The following is a 16,225-nucleotide window of genomic DNA, read 5'->3' on the forward strand; positions in this document are numbered from 1 at the left end:
AAATATCACTAAGCACTAAATATTGGACAGTAGATAATACAGATTGGATTAGAATATAGTCATTATACAGCACAAGTACAGCACAATGAAAATAAGTTTGGCATCTAACCAGAGTGCAAATGTAGCAGTAAAGTGCAGCCGCAATATACAGGTGACTAAACTGGGAACAAAATATACAAATTAGTACAAACTGAGTGATGTATGTACAGAGTTGTAGTATAATATGTATAGTGATTAGTGACTACCAAATATAACTAGCAATCCTAGTGCAAATCAACAGTTAAAAATGATTTCTCTCAACATTGTGTGCATGATATCCCATTTACTTCCACTTCTCATAACTACATAAAGTTAAACTGTTAGGAAGGGATGTGACTTTGAAAGATGGATGTTTTCATACCCCAATGACTTTCATTTAACTTCCAAAACTAAACGGTTTTGCATACATTTATTTAGTTTTGACAGTTATAGAGGGTTCATGAGTCTCAATATGCCCTCCAGTGATGTCATCAGAGGACACTGAATCCTTGTGTTGTGTTAATGTGGGACTATATTTAATATGGCTGTCCCCATTAATGTCATGAAAAATTGTCTATCACATAATGCAATGGTTCTATCCCAAAATGCAAAGCATCTCTCGCTGTTAGCAATCGCATTAACATTTGACACCAAACATTAGAGCTGCTATGTCAGCTACCAAATGTTACAGCTAAATAAAAATGGTAAATGGTGCATTTATATAGAGCTTTTACCCAAAGTGCTTTACAATTTGTTCCTCACATTCACCCATTCACACACCGAAGGCAGAGGCAACCATGCAAGGTGCCAACCTGCTCATCGTGAGCAATTAGGGGTTAAGTGTCTTGCTCAAGGACACTTCGACTGCCCAGGAGGAGCGGGAATCCGACTGGGAACCTCCGGATTACCAGACGACTGCTCTACCGCACAAGCCACTGTCACCCCTAGCTAACGCTTGTTAGTGTTCATCAAAGATGGTCTTTGATTAACAGTAGCCAGAGTTAGCTGCAACATTTTGGTAGCTGACATTAGCTCATATCTTTGTTTAGCTAATGTTAGTGCTAATGCTAGCTAACGGCAAAAGTTGACGTGTTAGATGCTTTGCATTGTAAGCTAGATTAGGACAGATACCTCATTACTGGGGACAGCCATATGTAATACATTCCATCATTACACCTCAATGAGATCATGTAGATATGACATCACTGGAGGACATTCAAACTAAATAGAGCTTTGGGATATGCAGAAGATTATGTGCAAAATAAATCAGCGTTTTCTGGCTTAGTGTCCCTTTAAGTAGCGGTAACTCTTCCTCATCTGCAGTGTTATGGGCAGAGTTCCAGGACGAACGTGGATTTTATTTAAACTTTGAACCTCCTTCCGCTAAGCCTACATCACACAGCTCAGACGTTTTCACGCTTGTTTCTGTGTAAATTCTAAGGACATGGAGAGTGTATGAATCTCCGGACGCCCTCCGAGGCGGTGGGGGGGGGGGGGACGGACGGACGGTGTGATGAGGGCTGAACCTCTGGGCGCAGCTGGATTTATGGGAACATGTATGTAGTGCTGAAGCTCTCCGGCTCACCGTGAGAACAGGGCAGGACTCTGAGCTTGTCTCCTTCCTCATACTCGTCCAGGCAGATGGCACACACGTCGTAGGCATCCCCTGGGTAAAGAGAAATACAAATAAATAAGAGACCTCTTATACCTGATTTTTGCATTTTAGTTTTGTATATTGCATATTTTGTATATTGTTTGGTCTTTTGCTGTTTTATGAAGCACAATCTCCCTAGCCTATTTAATTTGATATTCTACTTCTATTTTAATTTATATTCCATTTAATCTTATTCTACCTTTTATTTTATACTACCGTAATTGTCTGTCCGTTAATGTCGCACCAAGCAACCAAATCAAATGTGTGAAACTACTTGGCAATGAAGACCTTTCTGATTCGGATTTGTATCCTGATCTCAGGAGGGTCACACAAAACCAAGCCTTTCACTATAATGTACATGTACCTTATGTGTGACAAATAAAACGAAACTTGAACTTGACTTGACTGACCACATCGTGCCATCAGCAAAAAAAAATTAAAACGAGCGGAACTGCATAATGTCTCGAGCCGCGGCCGCGCAGTAAAACGAGCCACCGAGGCTCCAACTTCCCTTTGCTGGTGAAGCTCACAAAATCAACGGACGCTGGAAAATGAACAAACTCAGAAATGTATGATAAAGGTTAGACGCTTTTCATCTTCCAGAAAACGGTGCTCAACCCATTATTAAATATGTATTTTAAATGTCACTGTAATTTCGCACTCCATTCAGTTCCACACTGAGCTGCCTGGCGAGATCACTTTGATGACGGTCTCCCCGAAAGGTTTTGGAAGCGCAGACATGAGTACAGTGTGGGCCATTTGTTGTATTACCCTCTAAACAATAGACATTATTTAAAAATGGCCATTGTTCCCCTTTAAATGTTACTTAACACTTTCAGTGCCAACAACGAGATTTCTCGTTAGTTCATGCCAACCGTTGAGTGCCAACGACGAGATATCGTTTTTTTTTAATTATCGATTTCCATTCATTTTTCATCAATCTAGCCTCACGTTACCAGTGGGGATCTATCTGAACTCGAACAGGGAAAATACCGCCCCCTATCGTCTCTCCGGATGGTACTGCACCCCTTTGGATTGGATTGAATGAAACGCATGGAGAAAAAAAAGTCCTGCTTCCACATTTTACTTGTCAGACATGTAACCGGAGACGATCGAAGTCATCGCCCACCACCAGAACAGCGGAAAATGTGTGTTTCCAGTACCCAGCGTTGGATCATTTGGAATGGCGATCAGGAATTGGAATAATCTTTTTGGAGAACATCTGATCTGAGGTAAGGAATCTATTTTACCAGTCTTGGGATAATCAGAGCTGTTTTCACTTATATATCAACGTGTCCCATATGTGTGTATGTGTGTGTCTGTGTGTGTGTGCGATCAGGAAATAAGGTAATCGATTTTTCATCCCGCTTCTATAGTGTGCATAAGTACACATATACTATCGATAATCTAGTGTTTATTTGAAAACTATTCATAAATAGGCCGAAAAATGACAACGTGTTTTGTGTATTCCAGTGTATTCCAGTAAAGGGCGTTTATCACAGAATCTTTATTTTCTTCTGGAACTTTCATAAAACGAGCGTTTTTCAAAATGGTATAAAACGGAAATGAACCGATTAAAAAACAATCCGTTTCGACAATGTTGACTGCAAACACGTCATTGATATAAGCGACGGCCATATTATACACATAGCCATAATTTAAGATATAGTTTATGCGTTCGCAAATTTGAGAGTTCTATCATTGAAGTGGGTGTTGGCACGCAACAGGGTTCCGGGGCACCGGACCCGTGGCACTCAATGTGTTAAGGTAATACGCAATTGTGTTCATTGGTTCTGCCTGTCATCCTGAAGGAGATATTTGACGCCAGGCTAAGTCCACAATGTGCCAAATAATTAGAAACCCACGTTGCCACACACATCTTATCCCCCCGGCAGGTAGAGTGTCTTGCCAAACGGCCGCACCAGCATTTCCTTTTGGAGTCCTGACATTCCAGGAGGTGGGGAGGAGCGCCGGCCAGTGCTCTAAAAGCCCAGGAATTTCTCAACGGTCTCCCTTTCGAATTCCACAGCGTTCCTTCCCCTGCTCCCCTTCCCCGGGCTGCGGGCTCGCTGTGTTTATGTAAGCTCTAAATGAGCATGTTTTCTCCCGGCTGGGCGCTCGGTCTGTCTGCGCCGCTGCCCGGGCTGCATGTGACCTTATAAGGCTGGGAGTCACTAACCCTCCCCTCCTTCCTTCTCCTTCTCTGGACGTCAGCAAGTCAAACTCCAAGGCAATGTTTTCATTTCAGTCTCTCTCTCTCTCCCTCTCTCTCCCTTCTTTCTTGTCATCTATTTTAAATCCTCCATCATCCCTCGTGTCTCTCTCTCTTCTTGTCATCTATTTTAAATCTTCCCTCGTCTCTTTCTCTCTCCGTCTCTCCCTCTCTCTCTCTCCCTTCTTGTCATCTATTTTAAATCTTCCCTCGTCTCTCTCTCTCCCTCTCTGACCCCACAGCTGGACACTGGGGTGAGAGACGGGGAACATTTATAAAGGCATGGTTCCAGTGTACAGGAAATGCTGAACTGTGGCACCGGGCTATTCTGAGTGAAGCTGAGAAGAAAATTAAAGTCCAGCGCCTCTCACTCAACTCAAAAGAATGTGCCATGTGATGATAAGATTCGGTGCATAATATTTCACTTGGCAACATCGTTCCAAAAGTGGCAGCAACAACAAAACAGCAGGACAAAAAAAAACTGGGATATAGATTGCTCCAAACACATTTCTTTAAACGTAACAAATGTGCCCACATTGAAAAGGAGTGATGAACGGGGCAGGACAGGGTTCTGTGGCAGAGTGTAGTTTGTGTTCTGTAGGGTTGGGTACCGAACTCAAGGGTTCCGACTGAATTACATTGGTACTACAGAGTACAGATTCATGGTAGATCAATCTGTACCAGATTCCGGTAATTTTACATGTTTAGTATAAGAGTGTAATATTACTAGACAAGAGGGAGACTTTTTCACAAATATATAATTACTGTCTCGTCTTTTTGGTCTTTGGAAAGACCAGACAAGGTGATTTAAAATTGTGTTGTGTGTTCCAATAATAAATAACAAAATGTTCAAAATAAATAACAATGTTGAAGTTGCAGTTTGGACAACAAAAATGTTTTAAAACTGAAACAAAATCTTTAAGTATCGAGAAAAGGTACCGATACCGAATTCCAGGAACTGGTACAGTTATCGGTTCAAATGTGAACGGTACCCAACCCTAGTGCCGTGTCCTGGTGGTCATCCCTTCTCAGGGAAAGGTACATTTATATAGCGCTTTTATTTTTATGTTTTTATTTTGTTCCTCACATTTGACCCATTCACTCACCGATGGCGGAGGCGACCATGCAAAGTGCCAACCTGCTCATCGGGAGCAGTTAGGGTTTAAGTGTCTTGCTCATGGACACTTACGACACGCTGCCCGGGAGGAGCGGGAATTGAACCGGGAACCTTCCGATAACCAGACGACCGCTCTACCTCCTGAGCCACTGTCACCCCTGTGAGCTATCGGCTTGGAGGATGAGTAAGGGAGGGCATTTGTAAGGCCAATGCCAGATAATGAATGCATCACTAATCTAGATCTCAGGAGGAATCGCTCTGTCCTACTAAACTTCAGATGTGGGGGTGAATATGTGTGTGTGTCAGTGTGTGAGACAGAGAGAGAAAGTGAAGACGGGTGGAAAACACAAAACACAAGCTTCCGCGCAGCTCTACACAGAGAGAGAGAGAGAGAGAGAGAGAGAGAGCTGGTGTACTGTGGCTAGGAGAGAGAGCGAGCAAGCTGGTGTACTGTGGTTAGGGGTGAGAGTGCGAGAGAGAGAGCAGCTAGGAGAGAGAGAGCTGGTGTATTGTGGCTAGGGGAGAGAGAGAGAGCGAGTGAGCTGGTGTACTGTGGCTAGGGGAGAGAGAGAGAGAGAGAGCTCACACCAACGATTTAGCCACTGCAGCTGCTGTGTGTTTGAGCACTCAACTGGCCTCTTAGGGCTGGTACGGAGCAGAGGGGAGGGATCCTCATGACTCATCGGGAGGCAACCCTTCTATCCCCCGGGCCCCAGACTAGACGGGAGGGCAAGGGTCAGGGGGAGAGCCCGGCCCGGCCTCTCTCTCACACACACACACACATGATGGGACAGCGATGGGACACAGGCTTGGACACCGGGGCGGCTGAGAGAGAGCAAGGAGGGGGGGGGTAGGTCTACACGGAAAGCACCGTCACACATTAAACGTACAGCCTGACCCGGGGATGATGCAAGGCCCAGCAATGAAGTCAGCGTGTATATAAGTCAACGTAATAGCGGTGGTGCTGTACGCTAACAGCTGTGGCGGCCGCCGTTGCATAACACCGTTACACTAACAACACAGGTCTCACGTGTGCCCGCTCCTCACGCCGGTATTGTGCACCGATTACGCACACATCTCGCCTTTCGCCAAGACCACCATTCACAGAGACGCCCTTTGTGTTCTCGTGTGTATTTCTGCTCTGTGTGGACTCTCATCCGGAGACATGCAAGTCTGACATCATCCCACGCCCGCCGTCCTTTCCACCGTGCCAAATTCTTCATCTGTAAGGTAGATACAGAGGCACCGCGGCAGATCGGCACCAGCGCCAGGGCCCCGGCTAATCAGCTAACTGTCTCCCACGGGTCCACTCCCGCTTGGGAGAAAAAGACCTGTGTTGCTCATTTGATAGAATTATAACACTGCCTATACTGACTGGTGAGTATAAATGGTATCAGAACAGCCTGTGTGTGAGGGATCTGCCCAGCAGTGTAAAGAGACCTAAAAAAAGATACTGAGAGAAAACCGAGAGGCCTAACAAATTGTCTAATGGCAGCGTTAGTGGGTAATTTGACTGGGATGACACTTATTGCCTTCAGCTGAAAGCAAAGGGACATTGACGGGACATTTCCCCTCTGTGGTCAATATAGACGACCGCTAGTACAGGACAGTCAGGTCGTAGGACGTGTCCCGTAGCTGATGGATGGTAAATGGTGCATTTATATAGAGCTTTTATCCAAAGAGCTTTACAGTTTGTTCCTCACATTCACACACCGACGGCGGAGGCAACCATGTAAGGTGCCATCGGGAGCGGTTAGGGGTTAAGTGTCTTCAAGGACACTTCGACTTGCTCCCGGGAGGAGCAGGAATCAAACTGGGAACCTTTAGATTACCAGACAACTGCTCTACCTGCTGAGCTACGGTCGCCCCATATAGATAGATGCTGTCTGCTCTACTAGTCGACTTCACCAAGTTATGGCTCTGGGTGAATTTTCAACATTATGAAAGGGGGCTTGGCTAAGTGGTGTGTGTTGTCTGTACCACCTTTCAAACCAATTGAGTGTATTATGGTTAAATTATGTGTCTGTCCCTTTAAGAAGGTTATTTTTAATGCCCATGCAACCTCCTTGTGCCCTGGGTTGATTAGCCGCACCTGCCCAGTCACACTCTAGGAATCACAGAAAATCTTCAAAACCGCATAGTCAATCAATATGAATGACGCAAAAGTAAAACATGGCATTGCTTTAAATGTTTGTGTGGAAATGATAGGAGCAGTAGGAAGTTTGAAGACATGCTTAACAAGTTAGAATAAACTGCCACAAAAACGAAAGGTTTAATTATCCCCACACCAAGCACAGAAACTTTCCACAAAGTAATAAAATGCATTTTTCTGTCTCAAAATTCACAGATAACCCTGTGGTCTCTAACACTCAAGATATGGTATCTGTAAAGGCCATATGAGTGTTTTGGTTATTATTATTATGAATTATTATTATTATTATTATTATTATTATTATTATTATTATTATTATTATTATTATTATTATTATTATTATTATTATTATTATTATTATTATTATTATTATTATTATTATTTCAAATAGAAGGATATGATTTATGGGAATGTTATGATTTATCTGTGTAAGAGCCAAATATATTTCGGTTATTGTATTACATGAATGTTTAATATTGATTGGATTTAGATAAAGTCATTGAACCGTCGTATTTGTCATAATAGGGCATTCTGGAACCTAGAACCTTCTAGAGCGTTGTGGTGAGGTCATAATAGATCTTTCTGGAACATAAAACAGACTGGAACGTTTGTGGTGATGTCATAATAGACTTTCTAGAACATAGTACATTCTAGAACCACAGTATGACATCATGATAGAACGTTCTGGAACATTCGTGATGGCACTGTATGACTGTATCTGTATCTGATGACATTTGGGTCTCTATATATAGCCACGATTCTCTCTCTGTGTCAGGTGCATCTTCGACCAGACTGGACGGGACCGAAAGGATGGACTCAACAATGAACTGAAGCCAGAAGCCAGCAAGTAGATTTACGGCTGGCACACTACGAAGGAATTTTCCTGTGTGGAGTCGGCTGTGATTTTGGAGACTGGGAAAATACAGTTTTCTTACCTTGTAGTAGTATGTGCATGAGTATCTGTATCTGATGACATTTGGGTCTCTATATATAGCCACGATTCTCTCTCTGTGTCAGGTGCATCTTCGACCAGACTGGACGGGACCGAAAGGATGGACTCAACAATGAACTGAAGCCAGAAGCCAGCAAGTAGATTTACGGCTGGCACACTACGAAGGAATTTTCCTGTGTGGAGTCGGCTGTGATTTTGGAGACTGGGAAAATACAGTTTTCTTACCTTGTAGTAGTATGTGCATGAGTGACAGGAATATTTAGGAAAGTAGATTTAGGACCACTTCTGTAAAGAAAGACTTTGCAAATAAACCATTTGAATATCTTTACTATACACGGAGCGGCTGTGGACATTGCTTTTCTTTATCAACGGACGTACTACTCACGAGTAAGTAATTTGACCAGTGGAGTGGAGCCCCGGCCCGCACAGTATCAATTCCGTCTGAATTTTGGGTTTAAGCTCCTTTTGGGCCTAAGTCCCATATATACAATAACCACAATTTCCCTCCTGCTAGAACAGACTCTGCATTCTCTTTATGGCAAAGGCGTGGCATTTGATCTCCCCAGGTCAAGCCTGTTTAGATATTTTCAAGTGCGTCATTTTCATAGAAGTCATGACCCCAACTTCCCAAATCTGTCTTCAACCCCATATTTAGAGGACATGTTGAAGCTCCCCCCTGATTCAGCTAGACTTATTTCAAGAGTGAACTGATTCATATCCTCTTTCAAGTGTGTTACTCTTGATAAAATCAAAGCAGACTGGGAGATTGAGTTAGGGGAGACTATGGAGGAAGAGGTTTGGGACTGTGCGCTACAACGGGTAAATAACAGTACCTCCTGTGCACGATTAAATATAATACAATTTAAAGTGTTGCATCAGGCTCACTTTTCCAAATCTAGACTGGCGAGGATATACTCCCTTCCAGATGCTAGCTGTGATAGATGTCACAACACCCCGGCCAATTTATCTCACATGTTTTGGTTTTGTCCATCTCTATTTAATTTCTGGTCTTCTATTTTTGGAGAGACCCTTGATATTAACCTCGAGCCTAACTCCTTCACAGCCATATTCGGCATAACAGTTGGAGAGGACCCTAAGATTCTCAAAAGGCATACAAATGTAATTGCCTTTGCAACTTTACTTGCACGAAGGAGAATCTTACTACAATGGAAATCAAAACACCCACCACAAGCTTCGGTATGGCTGAGCGATCTTATGCAATTCATTCATCTAGAGAAGATTAAATACTCACTTAGGGGGTCCAAAAACAGATTTCTGCTCGTCTGGGGTCCTGTCCTGAACCATGTTGGAGGACTTTTTTTTTAAAGGGGACATGTCCTGCTATTCCTTTCACTATTTGGGCAACTTTACACAATTCCTGTGAGTCTATGGAACACATCTGTAAAGTTCTTTAAAAAAACGTCATTGTTTTGTATTTCTAATCAAGTACTATAAAGCAGCATTTTTCCACTTCAAGATTTCAAGCTGTTTTGGGCTGGGCTCCGCCCATAAGCGCTTTGAGTGACAGTCACCCACAGTCAGACAGAGAGAGATATAGAGAGATTGAGGGGGATACTAATTAGGGACAATGCATTGGTAACTTGTTTCAAATGACAATATATACCCCTGTGAATATTATTGCACGGATCGGAATACGGGCGCACGTGTGGGAGTCAAAGATATTTTGACAGTGATATGCGAGTGGAGAAGCCCCATCCCTGCATTAGCAGCCGTAAGACCGGACAAAATTAGTCTCTTTACCTGTATAGAGGCTGCTAACTGAGAAACATCATTCAACATCAATACAGAAGGCAGTACAGCTATAGTCAGTTTTTTTTTTTTTATATAATTTTTTGTTCTCACTTTTTCTGTATTTTGCTCCCATCCCAATTTAGTCGTTATGCCAATTCCCTTCCTGGTCGTTGCGCGCATTGCCCCACTGTCGGCCTAGGGAGGGTGTAGAACTACCACATGCCTCCTCTGATACATGTGGAGTCAGCCAGCCGCTTCTTTTCACCTGACAGCGAGGACTCTCACTGGGGGAATGTAACGCGTGCGGAGGTTCACGCTATTTCCCTCGATCCCCTCCCTGCTGAACAGGCGCCCCGACCAACCAGTAGGAACCGCAGTTTACAACGACCAGGGAGGGGATTTTTTTACAAAAAAAATTGTAAAATGGGAAATGATGTGAATTTAAATGATGTTGGCCATTCCCAGTGAAGCCGCTCGATTTAAGGTATTACCCGTGACCGCGGTGTGAAAACTCTGGAATGAGTAACGTTTTTTTTTTTTTATTAAATCTCTGGGACTGACTAGGTGCTTGGTCGCAGCAAAAAAAAGTCCCATTCATTACAGCTGGATCTGTTCATAACCCGCAGAGACCAAACTCAGCATCATCACTTTTTGCTTCAGTTCAGGCATCCTTTCCACAGTGTGGCACAGATGCAGCACGTTGACCCCCTCCCAAGGGTGGGCACCCTGCCCAGAAGCATCAGAAAAAGGAGTGTGAGGGTGAGAGCGGGGAGGGTGAGGTCATGGGAGACGATGTGATGGCAGGCGGCGGCGTCTCAGACGCTCCTGCACGGTGCCGAGCCGTCACACGGCAATGCTGCAGGCGGCTAAAAATATCTGCCGGCCCTTGAGAAGAATAAAAAGCGTTTGCGTCAGCACCTTGTAAACAATGGCTGTGGGGTAGTTTGCGGAGTGATTTAACAGCCTCTGAGATTCTTGCTTGTCATTGCTCCAGTTTAGACGTGTATATATTCTATACTATCAATTGACAAATTTAATACCTTTCAAACATGCTCATTCATATTCAAGTTCATTAACAATAGGCAAGATCTTCCTGATACCTTCCATAGTTTCTTCGTCAGAATTTCACTCATATCCAACAAACCATAGTAATAAACTCCACTTACCTTTCTGTCGGACATCTAGCCATCAATTCAACATTAGCTTTAGAGGTCCTAAACTCTGGAACACTCTAAGTTCATCATTGAGGTCAACAACCTCCTTATCTATATTTAAAAAACAATTAAAATCTAATTTAATTCCATCATAAATCACCATCACGTTAAGTTACTCCTGTGCATCAGTGTTACATCTACTGTATGGCTGCTTGTTTCTTTTTCCTCATTATATACTGTGCATATGTTATTCTCCTCTCCTTTGCCCTTGTGTACTCAAAAAAAGATATAAAAAAAGATTGTTTTTGTTATTGACTCGTGTCAATCTTCCATGTTTTCGCTATAGTGTCTGCCTTATGTCTCTGATCCTGTTTTGTAGTTTATTTTCTAGACCATGTTTACATGTATTTCGTTCATATTGTTTATGGACAATGAGATGCATGGGAGTGGAACTTTGTACAAGCCCTTTGGGCTTCGTTCCCTCCTAGCACTGTTTTTTATTTTATTTTAAATAATGTGCTAAATAAATAAACTAAACTAAACTAAACATATGTGGCATCGCCTCTGCTTCCCAGTAACATAGATGCCATTCCATCCAGGACGGCGATGCCAGCGTACGCAGCGCTGGGACTCACTGCCACGCTGGGCTGGGACACAGACAAATCACCAAGAGGTCGGGATACCACCCCATTTACATGTGGTAGCAAAAACAACACCAACACTAATCCTTCGATTACCTGGAAGCACATAGCCTATCTATGAACCATATTACATAACAGGGGCTCTCCCATTCCTCGCAGGGCCTTGACTTACAGCCCCCCAAGGGTCAAGAACAGGCCAGTCAATTCCTTGGCACGCTAGCATTGCTCCAGAGTGCAGGGCTTAAAAGGTGATTAAGTACAGATTTGGCCCCCCTGGTCCCCTGTCTTGTGTCACCAAACCCCCTGACTCAGCGATCAGGAGCGTGTAGGGCTCGCTGCCAGTGAGGAGGCAGTTTCCTGGACATCTGAACTCCCCGCAACGCTCAAGGTCGGGTGAGCTGGCATCCAGCGAAAAACTGCAAGTCAGATACGACCAAGCGAACCTGCACACAGTGCACAGCCGTAGTAGTTGATACACGACAGCTGAACAGAACACACCAGTCTCGCCTGGTGTGATCTCCCCGGCTTGTGTCTCAGCCCTGCAGCACATGAGAGAGGAGGAGCTCTGCTTATATGCACCCACCAAATTACCACCCAGACTCTAAAGCTCCCCAGTGTCCCCTGCACAGCTGATTTTAATCAGGGGCTTCCCACCCCAAGCCGACAGGGGCCCCTGTGGACTACACCTGTCACGGGGGAAGACGGCAACTGGTCCGAACTCCCACTCAGTGTACAACAGACGGTCGACCAGGCGGACGCACACCTCAGCCGTAGCATGAGAGGATTTTTCATTGCAAAACACTGCTATAGCCCCTTTAACCATTTAGTCCATGGGCCAGAGGCCAAAATTTCACTCGTCGGTGCCACTCAGGGTGAATAAACGTACATATCATTTTTTCAAAGATCTATGTCTGTAGATGATATTTTTGTATGATAGCCCTTCCAGAGTGGTAGCTTTATCATAATTATCAAGTCATGAAGTATACCTTTCAGATGCTGGTGCATATCCTGCTTTAGACTCACGTAGAGGACATCTGTCAATGTTTCACAATATTGTGTTTGGTATCATTTTAAAGGGGACTATGTACTCTTTCATTCAAGCTAAGATGTGAATCTTTCTGACCAATATAGAGGTCACTGGAGCTCTTTGAACAGTCAACAACACACATTTCTACACGATTTTCGCCTAAATGATATACTATATTTTAGCCTTGTGTCATGCTGACATGGTAGAGGAGGATCATCAGTATATAGAGAGGTTGGTCATGCTGACATGGTAGAGGAGGATCATCGGTATATAGAGGTTGGTCATGCTGGTAGAGGAGGATCATCAGTATATATAGAGGTTGGTCATGCTGACATGGTAGAGGAGGATCATCAGTATATACTGTAGAGAGGTTGGTCATGCTGGTAGAGGAGGATCATCAGTATATAGAGGTTGGTCATGCTGACATGATGGTAGAGGAGGATCATCAGTATATGGAGAGGTTGGTCATGCTGACATGGTAGAGGAGGATCATCAGTATATGGAGAGGTAGGTCATGCTGACATGGTAGAGGAGGATCATCAGTATATGGAGAGGTTGGTCATGCTGGTAGAGGAGGATCATCAGTATATAGAGAGGTTGGTCATGCTGACATGGTAGAGGAGGATCATCAGTATATAGAGAGGTTGGTCATGCTGACATGGTAGAGGAGGAGCATCAGTATAGACTAGAGGTTGGCCATGCTGACATGGTAGAGGAGGATCATCAGTATATAGAGAGGTTGGTCATGCTGACATGGTAGAGGAGGATCATCAGTATATAGAGAGGTTGGTCATGCTGGTAGAGGAGGATCATCCCTAATCTGGGCAGGGAGGAAAAAATTAAGCCGTATTAATCCGATTAGCCAATAGGTGGACAGCTCCGGGAGGATTGATGTGTAGTGATGCATTCATAACATCCTTCCTCTGGACACCGTCATGTGACACAAAGAGCAGCGGGGCAGAGCTCAAGTCAGCTTACAGTTGATCGATAGACCCAAAAGGTTAGGATGTTCTCTCACTCTGTATATGATCTGTGCATTTCTTGATCTTCCTAAAGAACAGACCGGTGTGGACCCAGTGAACCCAGGGTTCCTGCCGGGTTTCAAGAAGTTCAATTTAAGACTTTTTAAGAGTTTTAAGACCACTTTGAATATCATTTAATTTATTACCCATTTTATGGCCACACTGGCAAAAATGTAAGATGGAAAATTACTATGAAATAAGTAATTCCATACAAATTGTTGGGGGGGAGGGGAGCTGATCAACTATTAACGTACTGCTTACCTGGACATTTCCCCAAAACACATTTAAATAAGATACAGAGAAGTTATCACAAAATATAAGTAACTTCCTAATCCAATACATTTTTAAGACCTTAACACTTTCCGCGCCAGACCCGATGATAGTCGGGTTAACTCGCAGAACGTTCAGCGCCAGACCCGAGTATAGTCGGGTTTTGGCCGTTATTTCTTTTATTCGATATTTCCATTCAGTATCCATCCAGGGAGCCTGGTGTTATCATTGGGAATGGGTCTGAGATCGCAAAAGTCCAATACCGCCGCCTGGTAGGTTGCAGCCGGTATTTCACATCCTTTGAAACTCTGTGTATTGGGGTGTGCGTCGATTATATTAGGTCCGGGCGGACTTTTCCTTGTCGGGCATGACGAGCGGTTATAACGCATGGATTGATAAGAATCAAACACTCCCGATTCATGTTCTTTGGTGGATTATGTTGGCGACACGATCGACATCAATACTTGGAATGGCGATCAGATAATTGGAATATTCTTTTTGGGGTAGATCCTAGTCAAGGTAAGGGCTATATGGTATCAATCTTGCGTTGATCCAAGAATTCCTTCATTGCGATCGGAGTGTATGTGTGTAATGTACTGTGTAACGTACATTTCATGCATTCATGATGAAACATAATACCTATAATCTAGATTTGATTTGAGAATAGTAGCTAGTCCAGGCAAGAAACGACAACGCTTTTAGTAGAATACACGCATATGGCTATTACGCAGCCTTTTGGGAATTACCCTAGACCGCTCTAAAACTATACTTATACGGTATAAAGTGGGAATGTATGGATGAAAAAATCATTTATTCTTCACATATTGAACGATAGATACTCGATGTCAAATGGGCGATAGTATTATATCCATAGCTATAATATATAATATAGTTTTAGCCCTGCAAACACCGCCACATATTCCTATACTTTAAAGCGTTGGCCTTTCAACCACACAGTACACAGCGCCCTCTGGCGCTGAATGAGTTAGGATCAAAATCCTATTTAAGACCTTTTTAAGACTTTTAAATTGATTATTACAATTTATGACTTTAAGAACCGGCGGGAACCATTGTAGTCGATTGACTCTGAACACACAGCTACTCTGTCTGTGGTAGTAACTTGGAACTCTTAATTACCACTCCATTGGAGAAAATTATGCATAAATTAAAGTGGTGTCTGATTGTCCTATTTGAATTCAAGCCTTGACCAATCACACTCCTGTCCTGTGCTGAACCAGGAAGTACCTTTCTTGTACTTGTGGATGGGCAGCTTCTTCAGCTGGTCCTTACGCAGGCGGCTCCTCCGAGCCCGGTGGCGGTCCTGGACGAACTTGGTGATCTGAGTGCAGAGGGGGAAAGTCTTAAAGGAACATGCCAATATTTGGGGATATTAGCTTACCGTCTTCTCCAGAGAGAGACAAGAGGATAGATACCAGTTTCCTCTCTGTGCGTTCAGTAGAAAGCTATCTGGCTGCACGTTAGCCTAGCTTAGCACAATGAATGGAAGCGGGCATGGCATATCCCAAGTGTTCACCCCCCCCCCCCCCCCCCCTGTGCTAAGAACTTAGCTAACTGCATGAATTGATTTCAATGAGGAACGTTAGCAGTGCTAACAAGCCATTTCTTGGGGTCGATGAAAAACAAATGCAGAAACGTTTGTCATTTGAATGATTATGGCCAAATCCTGGAAAGGGAGAAAAGAACTAAGGCTAAAATTCTAAATATCAATGTATCCAAACCAAAAGGGATGTCAGGGCCTTAAAAAAAGTGCTTTGTAGTTTCAGAGCTTTGTGTCGCCGGTGTATCTGCTACTGAGTGAGCGAATCCACTGGAAGGAGAAGCGAGGCATAATGCACTCACCATGAACACAACGATGAGGATGAGGCAGATTCCCACGATAATGAGGAAGGGGATCAAGTAGTATTCCAGAGGCAGGCTGAAGTCTGGCAACAGCACCACATGACCCCTGGCAAGAACAAGACATGGAGGTTAAAACCATGGCGCTACAGACGAACCAGAGGATAGTGACCTCGCGGTAGAAGCATTTGATGGCAGCGTTTTGATACGGTTCATCATAATAAATGTGTGATGACTAGTGGACTAATGGTTTGAACTGACGACTCGCTGTGTGTGTGTGTGTGTGTGTGTGTGTGGGGGGGGGGGGGGGGCTAATTGATATAATGAGGTGGTGACTCATCGTCAAGTCACTCATTTTAAACCAAACACTGTGACTGTCATACCAAGGCCAGGTGCC

The 16,225-nt window shown here is 43.8% G+C and overlaps 1 protein-coding gene across 1 annotated transcript in view; it reads right to left on the bottom strand.

Annotated features, from left to right (window-relative positions):
- The window catches only part of rnf13 (ring finger protein 13), a 108,354-nt gene that overhangs the window by 3,385 nt on the left and 88,744 nt on the right, over nt 1-16,225 (bottom strand). Inside the window, exons 7-9 of the mRNA XM_084338235.1 lie at nt 15,832-15,937; nt 15,217-15,310; nt 1,604-1,684 (exon numbers count right to left, since the gene is read on the bottom strand). Coding sequence (XP_084194361.1) covers nt 1,604-1,684; nt 15,217-15,310; nt 15,832-15,937 — 281 coding nt within the window. The remainder of the gene's footprint in view (nt 1-1,603; nt 1,685-15,216; nt 15,311-15,831; nt 15,938-16,225) is intronic.

This window comes from Notolepis coatsorum, assembly GCF_963971535.1.
Source record: "Notolepis coatsorum genome assembly, chromosome: 2".
NCBI lineage: Eukaryota > Metazoa > Chordata > Actinopteri > Aulopiformes > Paralepididae > Notolepis > Notolepis coatsorum.